General features: G+C 41.1%; 2 protein-coding genes across 2 annotated transcripts in view; both read left to right on the top strand.

Annotated features, from left to right (window-relative positions):
- Positions 1-7,682, top strand: part of LOC311068197 (uncharacterized protein) — a 39,173-nt gene extending 31,491 nt beyond the window's left edge. Inside the window, exons 39-49 of the mRNA XM_084090494.1 lie at positions 66-212; positions 379-525; positions 1,351-1,497; positions 1,661-1,807; positions 1,985-2,131; positions 2,235-2,381; positions 2,863-3,009; positions 5,138-5,284; positions 5,379-5,525; positions 5,791-6,003; positions 7,501-7,682. Of these exons, the coding sequence (XP_083946620.1) occupies positions 66-212; positions 379-525; positions 1,351-1,497; positions 1,661-1,807; positions 1,985-2,131; positions 2,235-2,381; positions 2,863-3,009; positions 5,138-5,284; positions 5,379-5,525; positions 5,791-5,954 (1,487 nt within the window). The 3' untranslated portion in view covers positions 5,955-6,003; positions 7,501-7,682. The remainder of the gene's footprint in view (positions 1-65; positions 213-378; positions 526-1,350; positions 1,498-1,660; positions 1,808-1,984; positions 2,132-2,234; positions 2,382-2,862; positions 3,010-5,137; positions 5,285-5,378; positions 5,526-5,790; positions 6,004-7,500) is intronic.
- LOC311068337 (uncharacterized protein) lies at positions 6,567-22,149 on the top strand (the record flags this gene model as incomplete). The annotated part of the gene is made up of 8 exons (XM_084090720.1): positions 6,567-6,657; positions 9,824-9,970; positions 10,256-10,402; positions 10,602-10,748; positions 14,591-14,737; positions 15,191-15,337; positions 15,537-15,683; positions 21,164-22,149. 8 exons carry the CDS (start codon positions 6,567-6,569, stop codon positions 21,325-21,327), a joined length of 1,137 nt encoding a protein of 378 aa, XP_083946846.1. The 3' UTR covers positions 21,328-22,149.
- Between the last annotated feature and the right edge of the window lie 160 nt (positions 22,150-22,309).

Here is a 22,309-nt window from a genome sequence, read left to right as displayed (position 1 = left end):
TATTTATTTACATATGAATGAGTGACCCAAACTGTTCTTTCCCTCGTTACTTCCTTTTACTAAAGATGTGGATGAATGTGTTGAGAGATCAGAGGTCTGCGGTCCAAACTCAATCTGCAACAACACTGTTGGGAGTCACAATTGCTCATGCATGAGTGGATATAATGTAACAGACCCAAACCTCCCTATAAATAGCAATAATACATGCAAAGGTATGATTGGCAGTTGATCTGTTATTTTATGCCAGATATTCATGAATGTTTTGACTCACCATCAGTGTTTTGGCAAAACTCTTACTGTTGTTATTATAATTGCAGGAAATTAAACTATTTTTAAATAATTGCTTATTTTAAAGAATATTGTGTTTCTCCCCCATAGATATAAATGAATGTCTGGTCAGTCCATCTGTATGTGGTCCAGATTCCAACTGCACAAATGAAATAGGAAGTTACAATTGCTCATGTGTGGATGGATTCACAGCAACAAACTCAAGTCTTTCCATCAGCATCAATAACCCATGTAGAGGTACATTCTTTTTTATAATCAAATCTTCAATAAAAAGAATGTTTTTGTTTAGATGTTTGTTTGTTTTTTAAACTGATGGTTTTCCTATTAACAATCTTCTCATGTAATGCACCTAGTCAAAAGAGGACACAAATAAATCAGGGAGGTGTTCAAAACATCAGGAGGGAGTATAGGCAAAATATCAAACAACAACCCTATGTCTAACACAAAATATCAGAGCTAAATACACTAGGAAAAAAAAACTGCAATAGTATAAGCTAACTCCCTAGCTAAACCAAAACCAAAAGAGAAATATGTATTCGAAAATAACAGGCAGGTTGCGTATACAACCTGGTTCCCTGGAAGGGGAATGAGATCCTGTATCTTGGTGTTTTACGCTATGAGGAATGCCCTCTGTGTGATTGGTGTCTGAGCATGTGTAGACACACACCAATTTTATTGGCAGATGACAGTACATGACGTCATACATGCAGTGCATATGCTTACAAAAGGGTGCCTGATTTACGTGTCATCAACTCTTTTGTCTGAAGGAAATGTACAGGCATGCCTTAAGCATGGCAACAAGACAGCTTCTTGTTCCCTTTCTCAGGGAACCGGGTTGCATACGCAACCTGAGACGCTCTCTTTTTAAGTGGAACTTCAACTTTTAAGTCTTGGTGTTAATGCTATGGGGGAACCCAATACCTACTACACCATGCTGAAGCAATGCCTAAAAGTTTTTAGAGATAATTTTGTAAATGTGGCATTAGATTGTAAACATTGCAACTCAAAGAATGATTTAACCTGATCTGTATGAGTAAAAAAATCGTTTTTTTTTTTTTTAAGATGTGGATGAATGTGTTGAGAAATCAGAGGTTTGTGGTCCGAACTCAATCTGCAACAACACTGTTGGGAGTCACAATTGCTCGTGCATGAGTGGATATAATGTAACAGACCCAAACCTCCCTATAAACAGCAATAACACATGCAAAGGTATGATTGACAGCTGAAGCATTACTGTTTGAACTGCCTGAATCTTCTGTTAACTGTAACCTTACATTTTATCAACTATTTTATGTCAGATATTCATTAATGTTTTACATTACATTAATGTAAACAATTGCTTGTTTTAATAATATTGCGTTTTCCCCCATAGATATAGATGAATGTCTGGTCAGTCCATCTGTTTGTGGTCCAGATTCCAACTGCACAAATGAAATAGGAAATTACAATTGCTCATGTTTGGATGGATTCACTGCAACAAACTCAAGTCTCACCATCAGCATCAATAACACATGTAGAGGTACATCCTATATTCAGATTTGTTTACTCTAGCTTTTAATAATAAGAGTTTATGCATGTAAATTTTTTGATGTAACTTTTGTAAGCTAACCATTCTCATTCTCATTATTCTCATTATTTATTCACATGTATGAGTGAACCAAACTGTTATTTTTCCCATAACTTCCTTTTAATAAAGATGTGGATGAATGTGTTGAGAGATCAGAGGTCTGTGGTCCAAACTCAATCTGCAACAACACTGTTGGGAGTCACAATTGCTCGTGCATGAGTGGATATAATGTAACAGACCCAAACCTCCCTATAAACAGCAGTAACCCATGCAGAGGTATGATTGACAGCTGAAGCTCTGAGCCGTTTATATTTGTACTGTCTAAATCTTTTGTCAAATCAAATTTAACCTTTCTCTTTTTTAAATTATTTTATTTCAGATATTTATGAATGTCTTGACTCGGTATTAGTATGTGGACCGAACTCTTACTGTTACAATTACAATGGAAGCTTCTCATGCTTTTGTTGGGAAGGATATAACGTCTCAGATGGGAATAAGGCGAATACCAAAAGTAACCCATGCATCGGTAAGTTTGCACTATGTAATATTCTCTGTCATGATTGTTGCATAATTTCAAATATGTCTTTATCAAATATGTCGATAATCATTGTTTGTTTATATAGTTTTTTTTTAGAAAAATCTCATTTTACTTTTCGTTCTCCTAGAACAATGTTGGCATACAAAAAACACCTTTTGATTCACGCTATATGTATCAAGTATCCCTTTTTTCTCCCTTGTTTTTTGTGTGGTTTTTTTTTTTCACATGCAGTTTGGACTTGTAAGTTTAGGGCTGAAATACTAGTTTTATCCAGCACTTTTTCTTTGGGAGATACGTTTACATTTGTTCTGGCCTTTTGTGCTTTAAATATTGCAGTTTCTACCTTTTTGTTTTCTATTCTCTTTCTATAGACATATGAATGTCATGAGATAACAAATGTATTTCATGCCTTTATGTGTTTGTGTTAATTAATTTTTTTTTTAATTATTACTTAAATATTTTTCCATAGATATAAATGAATGTCTGTTCAGTCCATCTGTATGTGGTCCAGATTCCAACTGTACAAATGAAATAGGAAGTTACAATTGCTCATGTTTGGTTGGATTCACTGCAACAAACTCAAGTCTCACCATCAGCATCAATAACACATGTAGAGGTACATTCTGTGTTCAGATCCCTTTGTTCTCTAGCATTGAATAATAAAGTAAATGTTCCCTTTCATGTCGGTCACTCCAACATACGTTGGAGGGATCCGACAGAAATGGGATCTTCGTAGAGAGACCAATCTACTTGGAGAGAAACTAAACGAGCCAATGCACATTGGCATGCGATAATTGTGCCAGCTGCTTCTTCTGGGTATATAATGAGCAACAGGTGTAACGCATCTTTGCATTTCGCTTCGGGGCCCAGCTGATTCATGTTCTGTTCCAGCAGTCTCACTTCTAAAGAAGAGACAACTTTCCGAGTGTTCTTTTTTGAAGAAGCCCTCTCCTTCATGTTGGTGTCACAATGCTACAGCAGGATCACCTCAGAAAAAAAAACAGCTGTTTTCACAGCTCTAAGCATCCCCCCTCTATACCCTCTTTGGACCTGTCTCTGGTGCTCAGCGCACTGCAGAGACCTCCCTTCGAACTGCGGCAGTTAGAAAAGCTAAAGATCCTGTCACTAAAAACAGTGCTCCTGACGGCGCTGGCTTCTATCAAGAGGGTAGGCTAAACCTGCAAGCGTTTTCGGTCGACAAATCGTTTCTAGAATTCAGACCGGCTGACTCTCATGTTGTCTTGAGACCCCTGCCCAAATGTGTGCCCAAGGTTCCTACCACACCCTTTAGAGACCAGGTAGTGAACCGCAAGTGCTGCCCTCGGAGGAGACAGACCTAGCCCTGGCTTTTCTCTGTCCCGTCTGCTCCTTGAGGTTATACGTGGACAGAACGCAAAGCTTAGGACCTCAGACCAGCTCTTCGTCTGTTACGGAGGCCAGCAGAAGGGAAAGGCTGTCTCCAAGCAGAGGTTAGCCCACTGGATAGTGGATGCTATTGTCTTGGCGTATGGTTAGCCCACTGGATAGTGGATACTATTGTCTTGGCGTATCAATCCCAAGACGTGCCTCGTTCGTACGGGTTGCGAGCGCACTCAACTAGAAGTGTTGCTAGATTCTATAGCCTTCGTGTAGAGCCAGTATCTTCCCGGATATTTGCCCCAATTGGCCAGTAGTGCAGGGGAACCTGCTCAAGTGTCGGCTTGCTATGCCGTTCTTGGCTGGTCGGCCAGATACGTGCGTCTATTGCTCCAGTGTGTTCAACCCTGTGGAGTTCCTCCGTCACCCCTACGGCAGTCAGACGTTGCGATGTATCGGTCCCTGCGGCAACCCCATATGTGTAAATTTCGTGGTACGGCTACCTTGTCGGCTAGCCAGTGTCTTTCTCTTGGAAGAGCCCGCTCTGCCGTCTCTGCCGGTGCGCTTCCCCACTAGGATTAGGCTGGAACCACCCCAGAAACTTCCATATGTTGCGCTACCCTGCTTGGCTAGTCCATATGGGTTTTCTCCACGTGTTACCACCCTCCAGGCAGGACATGGCTTCTGCAGCCCCTAGGAAGGGCACGCTTTCCCAGTGTTATCCAATATTCTCACTGAGTTGGTCTTGCGGAACAGGCATCCCATTTCTGTCGGATCCCTACAACGAACGGTGGAGTGACCGACATGAAAGGGAACGTCTTGGTTCCGTATGGTAACCCACATTCCCTGAAAGAGGGAATGGAGACGTTCCATCCCGTCGCGATGTTGTTGTACCATTACTGCAGACAGCCGGGTACCTGGCTTGGCTCCTCAGCGAAAACCAAAGATGTGTTGCACCTGCTGCTCATTATATACCCGTACTGCGTGATAGAAGCAGCTGGCGCAATTATCGCATGCCAACGTGCATTGGCTTGTTTAGTTTCTCTCTAAGTAGAATGAGTAGAAGATTTACTAAGTCCCATTTCTGTCGGATCCCTCTGACGAACGTCTCCGTTCCCTCTTTCAGGGAACTTGGGTTACCATACGTAACCGAGATGTTTTTGTACACCCTTTTCAATTCACCCTTATCAATTTTATTAAAATAAATAGCAAATATTTTTAATGCTAACATTATGAAGTTTCAGTGTTTCCTACTTTGGATAAAATATTCTAAATGGAATATTAGATTGTACTGTTAGGCAATTCATAAATAGACCTCCACATTCTGTATGAGTGACCTAAAGAGGAAACTGTTATTTTAATGTCTGTAAAATTTTCTTTTACTAAAGATGTGGATGAATGTGTTGAGACGTCAGAGGTCTGTGGTCCAAACTCAATCTGCAACAACACTGTTGGGAGTCACAATTGCTCGTGCATGAGTGGATATAATGTAACAGACCCAAATCTCCCTATAAACAGCAGTAACACATGCAGAGGTATGATTGGCAGCTGATACTCTAACCTTTTGTTAGTGTTTGTACTGCCTTAATCTTCTGCCAACTGTTCACTTTATCAATTACTTTGTTTCAGATATTCATGAATGTCTTGACTCGCCATCAGTGTGTGGGCCGAACTCTCACTGCTACAATTACAATGGAAGCTTCTCATGCCTTTGTTGGAATGGATATATTGTCACAGATAGTAATCAAGCTATTAATAAAAACAACCCATGCATCGGTAAGTTTTTGTTTATTTCATATTCTGAACTGTAATTTACAAGTAATTTTTATGTTTTTAAACTTTCGGTTATTACACAATTATAAATATATTTTCTTTTAAAATATTCATATTAATTTGGGCGGGGCGGGGCAGGGCGGGGGGGTGGGGGGTGGGGGTAATATTACTACTTAATTTGTATATTCCTTGTATAGATGTCATCCATACCTTTTGTTGTTTTTATAAATCTAACTGATTTTAAATAATCACTTTTTATTTTTAATAGATATAAATGAATGTCTGTTCAGTCCATCTGTATGTGGTCCAGATTCCAACTGCACAAATGAAATAGGAAGTTACAATTGCTCTTGTTTGGATGGATTCACAGCAACAAACTCAAGTCTCATTATCAGCATCAATAACACATGTACAGGTAGATTTTATATTTAGGTTTCTGTTGACGCTATCCTTGAATAATAATCCATGTGATTTTTACTTTGTTTGTTTTTTTGTAAGTGAAGCATTCTGTTGTAAAGATGCCAATGAATATGTTTACCTTCACAGTATGAATGAGTGACCCAACTGTTCTTTTCTTCTGAACTTTCTTTTACTATAGACTAGTGCAAAGTGCCCGTGCAAAATCAGTTTTTGTCTGTGTTTTTAGAAATTGTTGGTTTGGTGTGTTTGAGTGCTCACTGCTCACTGTTACAATTACACAGCAAAAGTTCAGTGACATTTTTATTTGTGCATGGTAGAAAGCAAATACTGATACTGACATGATGCATTGGAGGATATATTTAGAGTGGATATTTGTGTTTTGTTAGTGCAGACTGACTGTTCTTGAAGATTACATGTTGTTATTGTGTCAGCACCTCTTTATAGACAACATTGCTCAGAAAGTGGCGCTTTTTGTTTGTTTCATCATCTTGAGCAAGAATATGAAGTCTGCTTGATCTGCCAACTTTGCTGGCTGCAATGTAGAATTGACCATGACTAAAGAAGTCTCTTGTGCAGAAGACACCAACACGTTGCAAAGACTGGCCTTGTGACTTATTCACTGTCATGGCAAAGCAGGGTCTCACCGGAAACTGCCTACGTCGCAGGGTGAATGGAAATATGTTGTCAGATGGGATGAGGATGATGCGTGGAATGAGTAATGTGCGTCTAGCATTGACACCGATCACAGATGAGGCAGGATTTGTTCAATGATGTATCTCTATCCATTGCAGTGTCCATTTTGTTGGTCGAAGTTTCGAAATAGCATGATCACCATTCCCACCTTTAAAGTGATGCGATGGGGAGGCATACCAGATGGGCAGAGGGTATTTAGAAACTCATTTGGGTACATATGGTGACCCTCAGATTCTGCAGTGTCCACACTGTTGCAAACATGCTCTTCTCCAGGAAAATTCTTTGTCATATATTCATTCACTTTGTCAACTTCAGAGTTGGTTGGGCACAGTATGACACGTTCACATAGCCACTTTGGATTGGAAATGTTGACTGTCATGTCATCATATACCCAATTGACAATGTCCTCAAGTTTCTTGCCAGAAATTGATAGTAATTAATTGAGCTCAATTGCAAATTCACCCTCTTCTGGAACCACCGGAATTTCCCCCTCACCAAGGTTCAAAAGGAATTTGGCAAAATCTGCTTCTGTTTGTTGATCTCCAGCAGCTTGAGTGATCCTCATGTTTTCTGTTGGACGAAGAATCTCAACATTTTTCCATAGGTCATTTTTATGTCTTATGAATAGGTTGTGGTTTATTTTTAAATCACAACCTTCTTGGGGCTTCTTTGACTGAGACAACCACAGCCTTCTAAGTGCTTCTTTTACCAATATATTTAACGATATCTTTTGCATTTCTAATCCAAACAACATAAAACTTGTCACTGCACTTACTTGTGCCCGTAGCGAGACACCTGTCAAGTTTGAAATCCATCGGACTAACGGTTCGAGAGATATGCGAATAACAGACATACTGACTGACAGACAGACAGACATACATTTCTGTAATTTATAGATAGATGTGGATGAATGTGTAGAGAGATCAGAGGTCTGCGGTCCAAACTCAATCTGCAACAACACTGTTAGGAGTTACAATTGCTCGTGCAAGAGTGGATATAATGTAACAGACCCAAACCTCCCTATAAACAGCAATAACACATGCAACGGTATGATTGACAGCTAAAGCACTTATTGCAAATAAATTCATGACAAAGAAAAGGAGTATTGGGAGGGTAATAACTCTTTTTTTTATAATTAGTTTGTTTTATTAGTGTTAACACTGTGTATTCTAAAACAAAATCTGAGATGTTGCTTAAAGCTGTAAATGTTTGATGTGGATGTCTGTTGCATGAAGATTTTCAAAAAACTTTTTTGGGAGTTTTCCACATTTCCCCAGTTATTATTTTCATCTCAGTGCATGTTATTTTTTTGCTATGTTATTGTATGCAAGTGTTTTTGGACATGCATAAGCTCAAATTGTTTTACATTCTTGTTAATTTTCTTTAAAGGGGTGGTATAATGCCCTTTTCACAAGATGTAAAATAAGTCTTTGATGTCCCCAGAGTGTGAATTTGAAGTTTTAGCTCAAAATGCCCCACAGATATTTTATATACTGTAGCATGTTAAAATTGTCACTTTTTGAGGGTGAGCAAAAACGCACCGTTTTGTGTCTGTTCCTTTAAATGCAAATGAGCTGCTGCTCGTGGCACAGAGGGCGGAGCTTCAAGAGCTTGCACTCACACACACATGCACTGAAATTTTCAAAAACTTTTAGCCTTTTATGTTCAAACCGGATTCAGACAATGATGGAGAAACTCAAAAAGAAGTGACAACATACAGAATGCAACAGGACATTTCTGAATGGTTAGTTGATGAATTTATGTAGCTTATGTGTAGTTATCTTCTAGTCATTGATTAGCATATTTTGTCTTGGTAATCTATAAATCATGTTCAGGGGGCGGGGTTTATGTAAATTTTAGGGTTCAAGATGTCACTAACCCTGGAGGAATGCCGTGTAGTCCCTACCAGACGTTTGTAGTAGTCCTTAAGAAGCAAATTCTTTAAAAGCAAATATCTCCCTTTGCTTTGAACTTTGAGCATTGTAACTTTGCAGATGTTGTTTATGCTCAAACAGCAACATTACACACTAACTAAAGTTTAAAAAGTGAAATCATAATCAACCACCCCTTTTAACAATATTTTAGACATAATCAAACTCTTTTGGATTTCTACTTATTTGTACAAATCTTAGATTTAAAAATGCTGATATTGTTCTTTCTCAGTTCCCTATCAATCAGTCACCTTCACGTTAATTGTCATTGACTGACGAATTGGGATCTCGCCTGAGAGCCCAATCACCTTCAAGCAGAGGTGGACCATAACAAAGTACATTTACTTGAGTACTGTACTTAAGTACACTTTTTGAGTATCTTACTTGAGTATTATTTTTTTATGGAAACTTTTTGCTTTAACTTCACTACATTTGAAAGACAAATATCGTACTTTTTACTCCATTACTTTTCTGTCAAGGTCCTTGAGTAGAAAGTAGTAACGTGAGTCAGGGGATGATTTTGGTTGCAGGGTTTTGATTTTGGTTGGAAATGAAAGTCGGGTTGACGTCAGAACCCGACTGATGTTGGTTATATTTGTATTTATTAAAACAAATTTAAATTATTTTCCCCCTCTAGATATAGATGAATGTGTTTTCAGTCCATCTGTATGTGGTCCAGATTCCAACTGTACAAATGAAATAGGAAGTTACAATTGCTCATGTGTCGATGGATTCACTGTAACAAACTCAAATCTCACCATCAGCATCAATAACACATGTAGAGGTACATTTTTATATTCAGATTTGTTTACTGTAACCTTGAATAATTAGCTACAGTTTATCCATGTGATTTTTACTTTGGATATTATTTTTAAGTTACAATTGCTCATGCAAGAGTTGATATAATGTAACAGACCCAAACCTCCATATAAACAGCAATAGCACATGCAGAGGTATGATTGACAGAAAAAACTATTAGTGCAAATTCACAACAGAAAATAAGCATTGCCTTATAACACACACAACAAATCCAAATAAAGTTTTTACAGTAACATCACCAAAATGTAGTTTTAAAAATGTTGATGTTGTTTTGTGTTCAGATTTGAGTTTACTATAACGTTGCATAATTGTCCAGAGTTTACCCATATAATTTTTACTTTGCATTTTGCAAGTGAAGCATTTTGTTGTTACAATGACACAGAATTATATTAAACTTATCCAAACTGTTCTTTTTACCATAACTTTATTTTACTAAAGATGTGGATGAATGTGTAGAGAGATCAGAGGTCTGCGGTCCAAACTCAATCTGCAACAACACTGTTGGGAGTTACAATTGCTCATGCAAGAGTGGATATAATGTAACAGACCCAAACCTCCCTATAAACAGCAATAACACATGCAAAGGTATTATTGACAGGAAAAAGCTTATATTACAAATTCATGATAAAGAAAATGAGTTTTGGGAGGTGTATAATTGTTAGTTTGTTTCTGTTGTACATGCTGCTTTTCAAAATCTTAATTTTGTGGTCGTTTGTTTAAAAAAAAATGTTGATATACTTTCTCAATCCGTATTCTTCTTGTATAGTTATTATGTTAATGTATTATGTTGTGAGATACCATTTGTCCTTCATGTTTTATGTGTTCATAATTGTATGTATTAATACAAATTTAAATGATTTTCCCCTCTAGATATAAATGAATGTCTGTTCAGTCCATCTGTATGTGGTCCAGATTCCAACTGTACAAATGAAATAGGAAGTTACAATTGCTCATGTTTGGATGGATTCACTGCAACAAACTCAAATCTCACCATCAGCAACAATAATACATGTAGAGGTACATTTTATATTTATATTTTTGTTTACTCTAACCTTGAATAATTAGCATGAGTTTATCCATGTAATTCATTTTCTTTGGATATAATGTTTTTGTAAATAAAGCATTCTGTTGTAAAGATGCCAAAGAATATATTGACATTCAGGTATGAATGAGTGACCCAAACTGTTCTTTTTCCCATAACTTTCTTTTAATTAAGATGTGGATGAATGTGTCGAGAGATCAGAGGTCTGCGGTCCAAACTCAATCTGCAACAACACTGTTGGGAGTCACAATTGCTCATGCAAGAGTGGATATAATGTAACAGACCCAAACCTCCCTATAAACAGCAATAACACATGCAGAGGTATGATTGACAGAAAATAAACTTATATTACAAATTCATGACAAAGAAACTTCGTTTTGGGATGCGTATAATACATTTTTGTTAGTTTGTTTCTGTTGCACATGATGCTTTTCAAAATCTTAATTTTGTGGTCGTTTGTGTTTAAAAAGTTGATATTATAGTTTTTCAATCTGTATTCTTCTTGTATAATTATGACCGCCGCTAGCGTAGCTAGCGAAAGCGGTCATATAGGGATTGTCAAAGTTTTTTTTTTTTTTTTTTTTCGTCACCTTACTGAATTTTCCGTCAACGATACCAGGGACACCGAAACACCGGGGAGCATGAAATTTGGTGGGCATGTAGCCCCACTAGACTTGTACGGAAAAATTTCGTTTGGTCCCCGGGGGCCACTCCCCCCCCGCGCTGGGCCCCCCCAAACCCAAAAAAATGCAGTTTTTCCTAAATAACTACCTGAACCGTGGCACCGAGGATGAAGAATTTTTTATGGTATGTTGGTCTACTAGACTTTTACGGAAAAATTTCGTTTGGTCCCCGGGGGCCACTTCTCCCCCCGCGCTGGGGCCCCCGTGAATTTTTCGTCAACGATACCAGGGACACCGAAACACCGGGGAACATGAAATTTGGTGGGCATGTAGCCCCACTAGACTTTTACGGAAAAATTTCGTTTGGTCCCCGGGGGCCACTCCCCCCCCGCGCTGGGCCCCCCGTGAATTTTTCGTCAACGATACCAGGGACACCGAAACACCGGAGAATCATGAAATGAAATTTGGTGGGCATGTAGCCCCACTAGACTTTTACGGAAAAATTTCGTTTGGTCCCCGGGGGCCACTCCCCCCCCCCGCGCTGGGCCCCCCGTGAATTTTTCGTCAACGATACCAGGGACACCGAAACACGGGGGAACATGACATTTGGTGGGCATGTAGCCCCACTAGACTTTTACGGAAAAATTTCGTTTGGTCCCCGGGGGCCACTTCCCCCCCCGCGCTGGGGCCCCCGTGAATTTTTCGTCAACGATACCAGGGACACCGAAACACCGGGGAACATGAAATTTGGTGGGCATGTAGCCCCACTAGACTTTTACGGAAAAATTTCGTTTGGTCCCCAGAGGCCACTCCCCCCCCGCGCTGGGCCCCCCGTGAATTTTTCGTCAACGATACCAGGGACACCGAAACACCGGGGAACATGAAATTTGGTGGGCATGTAGCCCCACTAGACTTTTACGGAAACATTTCATTTGGTCCCCGGGGGCCACTCCCCCCCCCGCGCTGGGACCCCCGTGAATTTTTCGTCAACGATACCAGGGACACCGAAACACCGGGGAACATGAAATTTGGTGGGCATGTAGCCCCACTAGACTTTTACGGAAAAATTTCGTTTGGTCCCGGGGGGCCCCTCCCCCCCCGCGCTGGGCCCCCCCCCCAAACCCAAAAAATGCAGTTTTTCCTAAATAACTACCTGAACCGTGGCACCGAGGATGAAGAAATTTTGATGGTATGTTGCTCTTAAGGGCCCACATCAACCTAGCCCATAATCAGTCATTTGTGATTTGCGCCCCTCCCATAAAAAATTAAAATGCAATATTATTATGACCGCCGCTAGCATAGCTAGCGAGAGCGCTCATATAGGGATTGTCAAAGTTTTTTTTTTTTTTTTTTTTCGTCAATCTACTGAATTTTCCGTCAACGATACCAGGGACACTGAAACACCGGGGAACATGAAATTTGGTGAGCATGTAGCCCCACTAGACTTTTACGGAAAAATTTCGTTTGGTCCCCGGGGGCCACCCCCCCCCCCGCGCTGGGCCCCCCCAAACCCAAAAAATGCAGTTTTTCCTAAATAACTACCTGAACCGTGGCACCGAGGATGAAGAAATTTGCAAAGTATGTTGGTCTTAAGGGCCCACATCAACCTAGCCCATAATCGATTGTCAAAGTTTTTTAGTTTTTTTTTCCCGTCAATCTACTGAATTTTCCGTCAACGATACCAGGGACACCGAAACACCGGGGAACATGAAATTTGGTGGGCATGTAGCCCCACTAGACTTTTACGGAAAAATTTCGTTTGGTCCCCGGGGGCCACTCCCCCCCGCGCTGGGCCCCCCCAAACCCAAAAAAACCCAGTTTTTCCTAAATAACTACTTGAACCGTGGAACCGAGGATGAAGAAATTTTTATGGTATGTTGGTCTTAAGGGCCCACATCAACCTAGCCCATAATCACTCATTTGTGATTTGCGCCCCTCCCATAAAAAATTAAAATGCAATATTATTCTGCTTTAATCACCCCTATCTTCAGTGGAGATGTTCAGAACTGCACCATATTTCATGTGTATGATTAACTTGACATCCTCTGGGGGTATGCTAAGTTTCGTAGAATTTCATCCATGGGGGGGTATAAAATAAATTCATTTATGTGCACATTTAGTGACTGTACACTCATCGGCCTGTAGATGGTGCTGTTGAGCGAAGGGTTGCTGGTTTAGGATGATACTGTCACACACACATGCAGGAATACAAACAAACGCAAGCATGCACACACACTGACATCCACAGGCACAGACACACACCCATACACACACATACAAATCTACATGCACAGACACACACACACAAACACACACGCGCACACACATGTACGCACACACACATACATGCACAGACACACACAGACACACACATACACAAACACACACACATACACACACACACACACAGACAGACATGCACATACTACTACTTTTTTTAGGTATCAGCCATATACCCGATTTACCAATACCCAATGTGTTATGCTTGGGCAGTATACTAATGACGTGGGTGGGACATGTTTCATGCCATGTTAGATCACATCCTGAGAGTCTACGCTTTCAGAAAATATATAGTTTATATAGTTGAATCAGTTTTCTCTTCATGGTACAGACCAAAATGTATTATGTGTACACTTTCTTCACCTAAATCCATAAAATCCCATTAATTTCAATGGGACATTTACTTAAGTGTTCTACTAGGTACAGTGGGAATGAGTTTAATTTTGTTAACATTGTTTTTTTAAAACTCTGGGACCAGGGCTACAAGATAAAACCACTTTTTTGGGGAAATTTTTTTTTTTATTTCAGTAAAACCCATGCCAAAGTCAGATAACAGACTTTTACCATCAACAGGCACCTCAACCGTTTGGTAGAGGTTTGTATAAATTGAATGGGAGGGTCCTTTGAAAAAAAAAAACACAGATTTTTCATACTTAGTATGTATAAGTATAAGTATATATACTATTTTGATCCCGTGAGGGAAATTTGGTCTCTGCATTTATCCCAATCCGTGAATTAGTGAAACACACTCAGCACACAGTGAACACACAGTGAGGTGAAGCACACACTAATCTCGGCGCAGTGAGCTGCCTGCAACAACAGCGGCGCTCGGGGAGCAGTGAGGGGTTAGGTGCCTTGCTCAAGGGCACTTCAGTTGCTTTTTACTGTTAACCACTGTTATGGATGTGACGTTTTCACATTATGGATGTTAAGTGTCTAAACTAATGACTTTTGATATAAAACTTAAATAGTAATGGCAAATAATTACAAAACTCTAAATTATCCATGATCCACAGGAATACTCCAGACAGTCTTTTAAAATATACAACTTGTATACATAAACACGCAATACAGCCAAATTGCTCCACGTCATTTATTTTTGTGGAAAGCCAGTGCAGGCCTGAGCGGCGGTCATATTTTGTACGGTACATCTAGTTATTATGTTAGTGTATTATGTTGTGAGACACCATTTGTCTTTCATGTTTTATGTGTTTATATTTGTATTTATTAAAACAGATTTAAATTATTTTCCCCCTCTAGATATAGATGAATGTGTTTTCAGTCCTTCTGTATGTGGTCCAGATTCCAACTGTACAAATGAAATAGGAAGTTACAATTGCTCGTGTGTGGATGGATTCACTGTAACAAACTCAAATCTCACCATCAGCAACAATAATACATGTAGAGGTACATTTTTATATTCAGATTTGTTTACTGTAACCTTGAATAATTAGCTAGAGTTTATCCATGTGATTTTTACTTTGGATATTATTTTTAAGTTACAATTGCTCATGCAAGAGTGGATATAATGTAACAGACCCAAACCTCCATATAAACAGCAATAACACATGCAGAGGTATTATTGACAGGAAAAAGCTTATATTACAAATTCATGATAAAGAAAATGAGTTTAAGGAGGTGTATAATTGTTAGTTTGTTTCTGTTGTACATGCTGCTTTTCAAAATCTTAATTTTGTGGTTGTTTGTTTAAAAAAAATGTTGATATACTTTCTCAATCCGTATTCTTCTTGTATAGTTATTATCTTAATGTATTATGTTGTGAGATACCATTTGTCTTTCATGTTTTATGCGTTTATAATTGTATGTATTAATACAAATTTAAATGATTTTCCCCTCTAGATATAAATGAATGTCTGTTCAGTCCATCTGTATGTGGTCCAGATTCCAACTGTACAAATGAAATAGGAAGTTACAATTGCTCATGTTTAGATGGATTCACTGCAACAAACTCAAATCTCACCATCAGCAACAATAATACATGTAGAGGTACATTTTATATTTTTATTTTTGTTTACTCTAACCTTGAATAATTAGCATGAGTTTATCCATGTAATTCTTTTTCTTTGGATATAATGTTTTTGTAAATAAAGCATTCTGTTGTAAAGATGCCAAAGAATATATTGACATTCAGGTATGAATGAGTGACCCAAACTGTTCTTTTTTCCATAACTTTCTTTTAATTAAGATGTGGATGAATGTATTGAGAGATCAGAGGTCTGCGGTCCAAACTCAGTCTGCAACAACACTGTTGGGAGTCACAATTGCTCTTGCAAGAGTGGATATAATATAACGGACCCAAGCCTCCCTATAAACATCAGTAACCCATGCAGAGGTATGATTGACAGAAAATAAACTTATATTACAAATTCATGACAAAGAAAATTAGTTTTGGGATGCGTATAATACATTTTTGTTAGTTTGTTTCTGTTGCACATGCTGCTTTTCAAAATCTTAATTTTGTAGTCGTTTGTTTTAAAAAAAAATTGATATACTTTCTCAATCTGTATTCTTCTTGTATAGTTATTATGTTAATGTATTATGTTGTGAGATACCATTTGTCTTTCATGTTCCCTTTCGAAAGCTACAGTCGATGCTGCGCTGCTCAGCACATTGGGAACTTCTTTAATCGTGACTAGCTGTGAATATTGTGTGTAACACGTCAATAGAATTGACCCGGAGGTAATATACCCTTGGTCGATGACGTCATCGGCGCGCACCCGCAACACGAGGCTATAAATAGATGAGCCACAGGTGCATCATCAGGTCTTTTGTCTTCAGACCATTCTGTGCATGTGTGCGTCAAAACTCTCTATCTCTCATCTGTTCTCAGATCTTTGTTAGGAGTTAGTTTCATCAGGCAGTGTGCAGAAAATTCTCATTTCTCAAATCTTTTTCTCTCAAGTCATATATAGAGTTTAAAAAGTAAAAAAGAGAAGAAATGAGCCAACAAAAGAGTAAGCGTTGTGTTCCTCCATGCTCCCGTCCCATTTCTGAGCTGGATACACACGATTACTGTTTTGTTTGTTTGGGGGAAGAGCACGCGGTTCTGCCATTAGAGAAAGGCGAGTGCGAGCATTGTGAACTGTTCACAGTGAATATGCTGCGCTCTCGTCTGAACTATTTCCAGACCGCACCCACATTACCATTGTGGGGCTCTCGCATGGATCTGTGTGACGAGCAAGAGACGGGTCCGTCCCTTTCGCTTGCTCAGTCACCTGATCCACACGTCCCTTCTCGTGATCTCGAAGCGCACTCCGGTGCTTCTTCGGTTCACGAGGGGGATGATATATCTCTTGGGTCTACGGACCACGAGCAGCCTACCTCTGAGCATTTCTCTCACGAAAAAAGATCAGTCAAGGAATTACTCAAGGTGGTTACTCACGCGGTGGACAGGTTACAGCTTGACTGGCCACGCGAACAAGAGACCCCCAAACGTAGTAAGCTAGAGGATAGGTTTCTGTCCGGTGGCAGGGGGGAGAGACCACAACATCAGTCTCTCCCCTTCTTCGAGGACCTCCATGATGAGCTGTCTAAGTCATGGAGTAAACCATATACTTCTCGTGTTTTTGTGCCCTCGACGTCGACTTTTTCGACTATCGTGGGTGCGAAGTCCCGGGGGTATTCGGAGATGCCTCGGGTTGAAGAGACGCTCGCGAGCTATCTCGCCCGAATCGGCATCTTCGATTAAGAAACCTACCCTCCTCACGAAGCCATGTAGAAAAACATCAGCGCTTGTGGGTAAAGCTTACCAAGCTGCAGGTCAGGCTGGTGCTGCGCTGCACACTATGGCAGTGTTACAGGCGTACCAGGCTGACCTGTTGAAGGATTTGAGTGCGGGCAGTACCATCGACGAGGAAGCGTTCTCTGAGCTTCATCGAGCCACAGATCTGTCTGCACCTGTGGCTTAATTTAACGGGTATCAAAGAAAAAGATTGTCTGTTTCTATTAGATTCCCCTGTTTCTCCCTCTGGACTGTTTGGCGACTCCGTCAAAACTGTCGTTACCAGATTCAAAGAGGTGAAGAAACATGAAGAAGCATTCGTTCAGTTCCTTCCTCGCCGCACTCAAGGGGAGGGGCCATCGGCCACCCAACCTCACCCCGGTCCTTCAAAAGCCAGGGAGGTTAAGAAGCAGAGCGTGGCGGACCGTGCTCCCCCTCGTAAGGATTGGGGACAGGCTTGTCGCGCTCAGCAACCTCCCAAGCCAGACCTCAGGACTATTATTAATAGAAAGAGGAAGTCCTGATGGTCTGGCGCCCAGTCTGGTGGGGGTAGCCCCCCCTGCAGGACGGGCGCGTTCAAGATCATATCGCCCCTTCCCGTTACCCTCACAAAACCTCTCCATCCCCGCCACCTCTCGTGCTTCGGGGGGCAGCGGTTTCCAGCGAAATGTTAGATGTTCCATTGTTTCCTGCCGTCATTCAGGACACGGAACATCTAACATCCCCTCAAAAGGAAGTGTTAAAATTGATACCACTCTCAGAGAGTCTGGCAGCGTGGAAACTTCTGCCACAGCATTTCTGCGTGGGTATTAAGCACAGTACAGATAGGATACAGAATCCAATTTATTCATCGTCCTCCGCGTTCCAACGGCGTGGTCTCCACTTCTGTGAAACCGGAACTGATGCATCATGTACTGTCACAAGAGCTACAAACTCTTCTGAGCAAAGGGGCCATAGAACATGTTCCTCTTCCAGAGAGAGAGTCGAGCTATTACAGCAAATACTTCCTGGTTCCCAAGAAGGATGGGGGGTGCGTCCAATCAAGATGTTAACCGTCAAGACGGTCGTATCGCAAATTCAACATCACGATTGGTTCGTCACGATCGATCTGAAGGACGCATATTTTCACATAGAAATATTGCCACAATACAGGAAATTCCTGAGGTTTGCTTTCGGGGGCGAAGCGTACCAATTTCGGGTTCTTCCGTTCAGCCTAGCCTTGTCACCCCGCACATACACAAAATGCATGGATGCAGCACTGGCTCCATTACGGCTCCAGGGCATTCACATTTTGAATTACATCGACGATTGGTTAATACTAGCACAATCGCAAGAGATGGCGCTCCAACATAGAGACATTGTGTTAGCTCATCTAGTTTCTCAAGGTGTAAGTGTTCTTTCTCCTGCTCAGAGAACGACTTATCTCGGGATCGTGTGGGATTCGATCACGATGCGGGCACAACTGTCTCCCGCTTGAATCGAGACCATTCGGCAGACCATGAGCAAAGTCAGGCTAGGCTAAGATCGCACTGTTCGTAAGTACCAAAAAATGTTAGGTTTCATGGCTTCAGCATCCACGGTGATTCCTCTGGGGCTGTTGCACATGAGACCGTTTCAGTTGTGGCTAAAAGCCAGAGGATTTCATCCAAGGGCCAATCCTCAAAGGCAAATAAAAGTGACGTGTCGCGGGCTTCGTACACTATCTCCGTGGCTCAGACCCCGGTTCCTCGCCTTGGGTCCCACTCTAGGGGAGCCATGTCGTCGCAGACTGCTAATGACAGACGCCTCCCTGATGGGCTGAGGAGCGGTCTTATGTGGCCGTCCAGCTCAAGGGGAATGGGAGGGTCATCAGCTCGATTGGCACATCAATTGCCTCGAGCTTGATGGCCGTATTTCTGGCCCTGAAATATTTTCTCCCTCAGTTGAGAGATTGTCATGTCCTAGTGCGGATGGACAACACAGCGGCAGTCTCTTATATAAATCACCAGGGAGGTCTGCGCTCACGCAATCTGAACAGAATAGCGAGGCAGATTTTTCTCTGGGCCCAGGACAAGTTCCTGTCACTCAGGGCAGTATAAATTCCAGGGCATCTGAATGTGGGAGCGGATTTACTGTCCAGACAGAAACTACCGACGGGGGAATGGAAACTCCACCCGGAAGTAGTGAAACAGATTTGGACCAGATTTTACGAAGCAGAGGTGGACCTCTTCGCCTCCCAACAGACAGCGCAATGTCCCCTCTACTTCTCTCTGAGTCACCCAGCCCCCCTGGGTCTGGATGCGATGGAGCATACATGGCCCAAAATGCGCCTGTATGCGTTTCCTCCAGTTTCTCTGCTCCAGGAAGTTCTAGCGAGAGTTCGCCAACAAGGGTCTTGCCTCTTGCTGATGGCGCCACGTTGGCCGAACAGAGTGTGGTTCTCGGAGATAATATCTCTCCTCGACGGCTCGCCATGGGCGATTCCGGAGAGGAGGGACCTTCTGTCTCAGGCGGAGGGCACGATATTCCATCCCAGGCCCGATCCGTGGAATCTTCATGTTTGGCCCCTAATGGGTACCAATTGAGAAACACTGGGCTTTCACCGGATGTTATTGAGACCATTCTAAGTGCTAGGGCTTCCTCCACTAGACAAAGTTATGCCAGTAAATGTGGTGTTTTTGAAAGGTGGTGTGTTGTACACAATGTAGATCCAGTCAACTGCCAGACTGCTTCAGTTCTGGACTTCATGCAGGAGAAGTTATCAACAGGCACATGCCCCGCCACTCTCAAGGTTTATGTGGCCGCTCTTTCTGCTTGCCACGCCTTGGTTGACGGGGCGCCACTCAGGAGACATCCTCTGCTCGCTCGCTTCATTCGTGGTTGCCAGGCGACTGAGGCCTCCAGTAAGAACCAAGATCCCTTCATGGGACTTAGCTATAGTCCTCGAGGTCTTGGTTGAGACCCCCTTTGAACCTATAGAATCAGCATCTGACAAACTTCTGGCTCTAAAAATTTTTTTTCTCATGGCAATAACTTCTTTGAAAAGAATTGGGGATATGCAGGCTCTGTCTATCTCACCATCCTGCTTAGAATTTGCCCCAGGAATGGTGAAAGTAATTTTGCATCCTCATCCTGACTACCTGCCTAAGGTTCCTTTCTCGACTGTACATCCTGTCACTCTCGAGGCCTTCTGTCCTCCGCCATTCATAACGCCGGAGCAGGAGAAATCTCACAGACTGTGTCCAGTCCGTGCTCTTAAGGCTTACATCCACCGCACTATCCAGTGGCGTAAGTCAGAGCAACTGTTCGTCTGTTATGGGGGTAGTAACAAAGGAGCAGCTGTCACCAAGCAGACCATGTCTCATTGGGTCAGGGATGCTATTTTTCTTGCCTATGAGGCGCGCAGTCAAGCTTCGCCAATAGGTCTTAGGGCTCACTCCACCAGGGGGGTCGCCTCCTCTAGTGCTTTGGCAAGGGGTGTTTGCATGTTTGTGATGCGGCAGGTTGGTCCTCTCTGCACACATTCATAAGATTTTATAGTTTGGATGTTCATGCCACTCCGGGCTCTCATGTCCTTGAGTCAACGTCACAAGCTAATGTCTGAGGCCTTCTTGCATTCTTGTGAGCACACCTGCACAACCGTAGGGGTCCAGACATTTTCAAGCACGGCGGCGTGGGTATTCTCTGAGCAACGCAGCATTGACTATAGCTTTCGAAAGGGAACGTTCCGGGTTACTTGACTGTAACCTTGTTGCCTGAGAAAGCGGAACGAGATGCTGCGCTACTTTGCCATGCTGAAGATGTCCCAGGACTGCTCTTCAGACAAAATATCCTGATGATGCACCTGTGGCTCATCTATTTATAGCCTTGTGTTGCGGGTGCGCGCCGATGACGTCATCGACCGAGGCTATATTACCTCCGGGTCAATTCTATTGACGTGTTACACACAATATTCACAGCTGGTCACGATTAAAGACTTTCCAAATGCGCTGAGCAGCGCAGCATCTCGTTCCGCTTTCTCAGGGAACAAGGTTACAGTCAAGTAACCCGGAACGTTTTATGTGTTTATAATTGTATGTATTAATACAAATTTAAATTATTTTCCCCTCTAGATATAAATGAATGTCTGTTCAGTCCATCTGTATGTGGTCCAGATTCCAACTGCACAAATGAAATAGGAAGTTACAATTGCTCATGTTTAGATGGATTCACTGCAACAAACTCAAATCTCACCATCAGCATCAATAACACATGTAGAGGTACATTTTTATATTAGATTTGTTTACTGTAACCTTGAATAATTAGCTAGAGTTTATCCATGTGATTTTTACTTTGGATATTATTTTTAAGTTACAATTGCTCGTGCAAGAGTGGATATAATGTAACAGACCCAAACCTCCCTATAAACAGCAATAACACATGCAGAGGTATGATTGACAGAAAAAAACTCTTAGTGCAAATTCATAACAGAAAATAAGCATTGGCTTATAACACACACAACAAATCCAAATAAAGTTGTTACAGTAACATCACCAATATGTATTTATTTAAAAACAAAATCTGAGATGTTGCTTAAAACTGTATCTGTTCTGTTGTGGAGGTCTGTTGTTTAAAGAAGCACAAAAAAATCTTAGTTTTAAAAATGTTGATGTTGTTTTGTGTTCAGATTTGAGTTTACTATAACCATAATCGTCCAGAGTTTACCCATATAATTTTTACTTTGCATTTTGCAAGTGAAGCATTTCGTTGTTACAATGACACGGAATGATATTAAACTTATCCAAACTGTTCTTTTTACCATAACTTTATTTACTAAAGATGTGGATGAATGTGTAGAGAGATCAGAGGTCTGTGGTCCAAACTCAATCTGCAACAACACTGTTGGGAGTCACAATTGCTCATGCAAGAGTGTATATAATGTAACAAACCCAAACCTCCCTATAAACAGCAATAACACATGCAAAGGTATTATTGACAGGAAAAAGCTTATATTACAAATTCATGATAAAGAAAATGAGTTTTGGGAGGTGTATAATTGTTAGTTTGTTTCTGTTGTACATGCTGCTTTTCAAAATCTTAATTTTGTGGTCGTTTGTTTAAAAAAAAATTTTGATATACTTTCTCAATCCGTATTCTTCTTGTATAGTTATTATGTTAATGTATTATGTTGTGAGATACCATTTGTCTTTCATGTTTTATGTATTTATAATTGTATGTATTAATACAAATTTAAATTATTTTCCCCTCTAGATATAAAT

Source organism: Abramis brama (genome assembly GCF_963993115.1).
Source record: "Abramis brama genome assembly, chromosome: 18".
Taxonomy (NCBI): Eukaryota; Metazoa; Chordata; class Actinopteri; order Cypriniformes; family Leuciscidae; genus Abramis; species Abramis brama.
The sequence above is the reverse complement of the archived record's forward strand: the minus strand, read 5'-3'. Positions and strand labels throughout refer to the sequence as shown.